The following is a 7,385-nucleotide window of genomic DNA, read 5'->3' as shown; positions in this document are numbered from 1 at the left end:
AAAAATGAACTCGAGCAGCAGCAGCTTCAGTCTGAATCCGAGTCTGACACTCCCAGCAGCTCAGTGAGCACACTTCACCTCTTTTGTAACTTTAATCAGAGGATCCATCCAGATTTTTTTTATTTGGGAAAATACAAAAATTCGATAGGCCCTATTTCTGATCTTTTGATTTCAATTTCTGCACCTGGAATGTGTTCAGTTGTTGTTTATTTATGCTATGCTAATTGCTGTGTGGTGTTATTTATGCTACTGCTAATTTATTGCTGACTCTTTACATGTCTTATCTCATGTTTGAGATGTATATTCGATGTTCTGGCTGTGGTATTTTTTTTTAAACCATCTGCAAAAGTCCCAAACTTTGTAAAAATACAGAATAAGTATGTTTGACATCTAAATGTTTTACTCATTATTTTTTAAATCTGATTTATTTATTTATTTTTTAATCTTACTGAGAAGCTGAATCAATAAGCAGAATCAGAACTGATCAAATTCAATCCATACTCAACTCTAATAATCCACAGCTCTAATAAATCTCACGAGTGCTTTTGTGTTTCTCTGCAGCTTTTAAAATAGTATTACTGTAAAACTCCTAAAAGTCTGCCTTGAGATCTTCCTAAGACTCCTCGACTGTGTTTCATATTCAGGAGAAAGCATCACAGTGAGGTTTTGCTGCGTGTCATCTTCAGGGAAGCAGCTGAACGCAGATCATTTGTTGCTAACAGACGTATAACCACGACACAAAACTGTGCTTTTTATGTAGAATACACAACCAGATTACTCAAATCTCAACTAAAAGCTTTTTTTTTTTTTTTTTGTATTTGTTCATAAAAATATTATAAACAAACTATTTTAAATTAGGTAAAAGTAACAGCTCGTATGACTGAATTTCTTTATAACACTGAATTATTAACGGTTACACATTTCATGTGTTTTCTATTAACTAGTTAAAACAGCTAGATTTAAGCAGTGTACTGCTGTTTTTCTTTCTCCTTACAGTGTACCTAACTGAACAACAATTATGCATACAAGCTAAAATAAGTTTTTTTTTAGGTGCTTTTTGAAAAAAAAAAAAAAAAGAGAGAGAGAGAGAAAAAAATAAAGTTGCTAGGGTAGTCTGAATAGTGTCTAAATCTAGCAGCGTATACATGTGTCCCTGCAGCACAGAAGCAGTCATCAGTAGCACAGGTATATTTGTAGCAATAGACAACAATACATTGTATGGGTCACAATTATACATTTCTCTTTTATGACAAAAATCATTACCTACAGTATCATATACCTACCGTAAATATATCAAAGCGTAATTTTTGATTAGATTTTTGATTTGATATTGCTAAGAACCTCATTTGAACAACTTTAAAGATGATTTTCTCAATATTTAGATTTTTTTGCTCCCTCAGATTCCAGATTTCCAAATAGTTGTGTCTCAGACAAATACTGTCCTCCTAACAAACCATACATCAATGGAAAGATTATTTATTCAGCTCTCAGATGCTGTTATTAATCTTTATGGATGGTTCAGCGGAGTGTTTAGACTCGGCTCGTCCGTGTTTAGCGACAGCATCTACTCGAAAGAATAAGGCTCTAGTCGTGTTTGTTTTCCGTCGGTTTGTTGTCGCAGGCCGCGCGCAAACCACAGGACTCCTCGGTCAGAAAGCGCGAGAACGATCGCGAGTCTGCAATAAAACCCGCAGCAGTAAACTCGACGCGCGGAGTCAGATGCGAACCGCGCGGAGAGGGAGATGATGATGAAGATGAGGATGAAGGCCACTCACTCACCCTCCAGCAGTCTGGAGATCAGAGAAATCCACGTCCAGGCTCGCCCTCGCCATGATGCCCCGCTCCCGACGCGCGCGCCCGGCCTCACGCGCAAGAGCAAGCTCAACGGACACACCGACTCTCAATGTAAACTTCTATTAAAACGTGCATTTCATTGCATTTCAGATCGATTATATCCGATCCATAAACTTCGTTAAAAAAAAACATCAGATTAAAATTGAAATAAGTGCTGATTTCCATACCACACAACTTCTTTATTTGAAAAAACAAAAAAAAAAAAAAAAAAAAAAAAAAAAAAAAAAAAAAAAAAAACAATCTATATAATATATAATATATATATATTATATGATGATTATATATATGATATATATCTATAGATATATATATATATATATATGAGTGATATCAGGTAAAATGGGCCATTTTAAGGTTTGGGGTTCCCAGCCCTCTGGAATTTAGAACCAATGACTACAAAGGATTTTAAAACTGTTGTCATAACATGTTGCTTGAAAGTAACAGGTGATTTGATTGGTTTTATGGTTGCTATGGTGGGGGCGGGGCAATAATTCTTATCAAGACCTGCACCAGAAAGCTGCACGGTAAGTAGCCTGGCATACCAAATCTAACTAAACTATTATAAGGATGATAAATTTATTAATAAAAAAAATAACTATGTGTAATATCTGTCTTGATGGCATCAATCAGAAATAATGTTGTTAGTTTGGTATAGGAACATATTTTTTTGAAAAAGTGGATGTTTTTCTTTGCGGCCAATTTAACTTAACCCCACTGAGGTGAAATGGGCCTCATCTGTGTCACTCACAAACACACTACACATGTGTTGAGTGTGTGGGTGAGTGTGATGGGTGTCACACTATCTCTCTCACACACACCACACACACACACCCGCACGCACGGCACGCACAGTACACACACACACACACACACACACACACACACACACACACACACACCATGACCCCCCCCCCCCCCCAACAGTAATAATGGCAGTAGACATTTTATTTACAGTGAGTATGGCAAACGAGAAGGAAGCGAGAGGAAGTGAGAGGAGAAAGGAATGCAGAGGAAATGAGAGGAGACAGAAAGAGAGAAAAGAGAGGAGGAGCAAGGACCAGAGAGGAAAGGATACAAAGATAAAACAGGGAGGGAAACCTGGAGTTTATTAAGCTCCTGAAGAGCAAGAATGTGCACATCATGTGCTACCTGCCCACACAACCCATGTGCTCAAACAGGCGGACATCCTACCTCTGCAAGAGTCTAAAACACCACTGGGACCAGGAAGGGAGGAAGTAGTACGAGGATGTTGGCTGGGCAGAAGATGTCAAGGATGGAGTTCTTTGCGGTGTTCAGCAGGGCTTGGGCAAAGGCTGCCACATTCACTGACTTGATCTCAGTGCCGCAAAGGGAGAGGGCCATCAGAAAGAGAGTGAAGCCACCATCATATAACCTCACAAGTGAGGTTTTAAAGTTGTGTCCTCACTGTTTGTCCTCACCGTCAGAGCTTCATTAAAATGTAAAAGCATCAGGGAATATGAGGGGCAGCTGTGACTCTGAAGGACCCTCTTCACATTCCTCCTCGTGCAGAGTACATCAGTGCAGCACACAGGCTCTGCTCAGTTTTATAGTTTTAGAAGATTTTAAATCCTAATGTTAATATTTCCTGTGTCACAACCATGATATGTCAACAGCATCTTCCAGTTTCTGAGGAAATGATTTGAAATGTTTGGATTATTATATTCTCCTGAAGCAGCTTCTATTAGCGTCTACAGAGAAAACAAATCTGCTGCTACATCAACTCCAAAAACCTTATGAAACACACGTGTCCTTGAAAAACAACCTTGCTTGAGGTATTATTAAGTGTTGCCTTTAATAAAACAATCTCTTTTTATCATTAAAAAAAAAAAAAAAATCCACCTTTTTGCAGAAGTAAGCCTGTGGGCGAGACCTCCGGTTCATCAGCCGCTATAGGAAAATAACATTACATTACTTTATATTTAGTCATTATGCAGACGCTTTTATCCAAAGCAACTTACAATTGGGGAATATATAAAGTGATTCATCTTAAAGAGGCAAACAGACACAGGAAGTGCTAGACATTGTTCAAATAGAAATAACCTAGAAAGAGAAGGAATAAATAAAGAGAAAGAACGTTTATGATAAAGTCAAGTAGCTTCGGAAGAGATGAGTTTTCAGCTGTCACTTGAAGATTGTCAGGGATTCATCATTCCGGATAGGGGCTTGAAGATCATTCCACCAGCCAGGAATGGTGAACGAGAATTGTCTGATCGTTCTGATGCTGTGCAATGCAATCCTGCAAGATCGAGCAGTGTTTACAATGTGTTCTTTGAATGTCAACTGGTCATCAAAGATTACACCAAGATTTCTGACTTAAGTTGATGGAGTAACTGTAGAAGGACCTAGCTGGATGGAGAAATCATGCTGTAGAGTTTGGGAGTGGCAGGGAAGACAAGAAGCTCAGTTCCTCTCTTTGCCAGGTTGAGCTGTAGGTGATATTCTTTCATCCATGCTGACATGTCCACCAGGCAGCCTGAGATCCGTGCAGCTACCGTTGGATCATCTGGTTGAAATGAAAGATAGAGCTGTGTGTCATCAGCATAGCAATGGTAGGAGAAGCCATGTGCCTGTATGATGGGACCCATTGATGTCGTGTATATGGAGAAGAGGAGGGGTCCAAGAACGGATCCCTGAGGAACCCCAGAGACCAGCTGATGTGCTTTGGATACCTCCCCTCCCCAAGACACCCTGAAAGACCTACCAGTGAAAAGGGATTCAAACCAGCAAATAACGAGAAGAACAACATGCAGTAAATGGTAAAACTGTTTGCACTACAAGCCAGTGTGTTCATATTTAAGACTATTAAAATAATGTGACACACCAATTTTGAATATCAAGCAGCAAAACCCCTCTCTCTGTGGACACTGTTTTAGATGTAGTGAGAAGAAAAGAAGTGTCATAGATTTGATATAATAATTATACAATTAAATTGAAGGGGATAATTGTATTAAATAGATTTTCAGGTTTGCCATAATAAATCTACAGATTCACACTCTGTGTACCACATTCGAGTGATTTTACTGTGATTACCAACAGAAATGAGTGCGTGAGGTTGTCATGTCACTTTGTGGTGAATGAAAGCTAAGTCTAACAGCTCCTATGCATTTCAAAGTTCTCTGTGATCGTTCCCGCAAAGATCAGGAGCTTATCATCCAGCGCGAGAGAAAACTATCTACAATTGTTGATTGTGTGTTTCAGCTTTCCTTGGTTTGATATTGGATGTCAGTAATTCGACATGCTAGTGTTTGGCGTGACACAGATACTGATTCAAAGTTCTTGGTCATTTTCTTTGTTTTCAAATGATTAAGCATCTCAATCGTGCACTGCTTTTGCACAAGCACAAGTGAAACCGCATAAGATATATTTTATTGTTGTTTTTTGAATTTTAAGGCATTTTGCAAAAAGGTTTTGTTGAGGTTTTATTTTACTTTTTTGTGTGTGATGTGAGAGCAATGCTGGCGTCACCGGTGTATTATTCACACTTCTCTTTGTGGTGTAACGGCAGATTCATTGCAGATTTTTTTTCCAGACAAACAGCACATTTGTGCTCCCTTGAACTCTGTAAAAGGTTCATCTGTTTCCCATTTTGACTGGAAAACACGATTTTCATAGTCAATTTTTCTTTTTGCTGAGGCAGGTTCAGTAAGTCTCCAAAAGGCTATTGGTTGTAAATCACAAATCTAGATAATGAGAGACATATTTTCAGAAAATACAAACCAGAAAATCTAATAACAATGTAAGAGTTTGTCTCCACTGAACCTGACTTTTAAAAACGTAATGTATTGGCATGCAAGTTGCTTTCTTATTTTTTTTTTTTTTAGGTGAATCGTCTATTAACATGTATTGCTCAGACCCACAGAAGAGGTTTTTAAACGGACATCCACAGCGACCCTGTTCACAATATTAGGTCTGACCTGATGCAGAACCAGGGGATGCTGCTGCTGACACAGATGTTTAAACTTTACATAACTCTTGTAAGTTCTGTGATCTTCTGTGAATAATCAACAGGGTTCAGTGAAGTGATGTTTGATTGCAGTGCTCTGAGAAAGGCTTCAGTTTTGGCGTAACCGACTGAAGACAGTGGAAGAAATACGGTTTTTAACCGCTCCTCTGTGTAGTCCACATGAATCACTTTCACCCTCTCTTATCCAGTCTAAGTCAGTCATTTTCATCTGTTTGACAAAACCACTGACAAAATTATGGAACTAAGCAAAATAACTCTTGAATTTTTCCTGCACTGTATTTGCGTTGATCAGCAAGAGTCTTAAGCTTTCAAAATCTTGTATCAAAAATATGCATCAATAAATACAACTCTCAACACAAGCTCATTAAATCACTTTGTTAAAACAAATGACCACAATTGTGCTGTTGTGCACAAATCCAGTCTTGCAAAACAGAAACTTACAATAAAAACTGTAAAAATAAAGCCCTGCTCAAACTGAGAAAGACAAAAGTTATATAATTTGTTAAAATTAGTCTAATAAAGCCTCAGTACCGATTAGAAGCTCTTTCAGTGAGAAGATGGGCGGCTCTTAAAAGAGCCTTTGGGGTGTTTCACAGCCTCCGACTGTTCTACTTGGAGCTGGTGTACTTGGTGACGGCCTTGGTGCCCTCAGACACGGCGTGTTTGGCCAGCTCCCCGGGCAGCAGCAGACGCACGGCGGTCTGGATCTCTCGGGAAGTGATGGTGGAGCGCTTGTTGTAGTGAGCGAGACGAGACGACTCACCGGCGATGCGCTCGAAGATATCGTTGACGAAAGAGTTCATGATGCCCATCGCCTTCGAAGAGATCCCGGTGTCAGGATGAACCTGCTTCAGCACTTTGTACACGTAGATGGCGTAGCTCTCCTTCCTGGACTTTCTGCGCTTCTTTCCTCCTTTCGCGGCGGTCTTAGTGACGGCCTTCTTGGAGCCTTTCTTCGGCGCGGACTTCGCTGGTTCAGGCATGATGACGGCGTTTCCGATTAAACTCTCAGAAATCAGTAACTATCTGATCTCATACAGGGGTATTTATTCACTCGCCTATGCTAATTGTGATAGCGATACTGGATCTTGTGATTGCTTGTTTTCATTGGTCAAACCTATAAACTCGTATTTAATTGGACCATTCGAGGCATCACGAACTGAAACGAGAGCCAATCACAAGCGCATAAATTATAGCTCCACCCACCGCTCCATGTTTGAACGACTCCCACCCGACTGGGTTTCCTTTGTTTCATTTCCCGCTATTTTTATAGTAATATTTTATATAAAAAAAAAAAAAATACTTCTAGAAAAATATCATGCACAAATGTTTAATTATAAACCATTATAAATCCATTAAGGAAATCACAGAGGAAAAATGGCCATAAAGCATCTATTGCTTAACTGAAAACGGTGTCTACTATTGTGCTTTTACATTATTGACACTATTTTCCTTTTTAATACTGTAAAGCTGCTTTGACACGATCTACATAGTTAAAAACGCAGTATAATTAAAGGTGACTTGACAACCTGGAACTCTGTTGCTA

At 39.2% G+C, this 7,385-nt stretch overlaps 1 protein-coding gene across 1 annotated transcript; it reads right to left on the bottom strand.

Moving 5' to 3' along the window:
- Nucleotides 1-6,399: 6,399 nt before the first annotated feature.
- On the bottom strand, nucleotides 6,400-6,874 carry LOC122143733 (histone H2B-like). The gene has a single exon (XM_042754333.1). It carries the CDS (start codon nucleotides 6,820-6,822, stop codon nucleotides 6,448-6,450), a length of 375 nt encoding a protein of 124 aa, XP_042610267.1. The 5' UTR covers nucleotides 6,823-6,874; the 3' UTR covers nucleotides 6,400-6,447.
- Between the last annotated feature and the right edge of the window lie 511 nt (nucleotides 6,875-7,385).

Source organism: Cyprinus carpio, unplaced genomic scaffold, assembly GCF_018340385.1.
Source record: "Cyprinus carpio isolate SPL01 unplaced genomic scaffold, ASM1834038v1 S000006494, whole genome shotgun sequence".
Lineage (NCBI taxonomy): Eukaryota > Metazoa > Chordata > Actinopteri > Cypriniformes > Cyprinidae > Cyprinus > Cyprinus carpio.
This window is presented reverse-complemented; position numbering and strand designations above follow the sequence as displayed.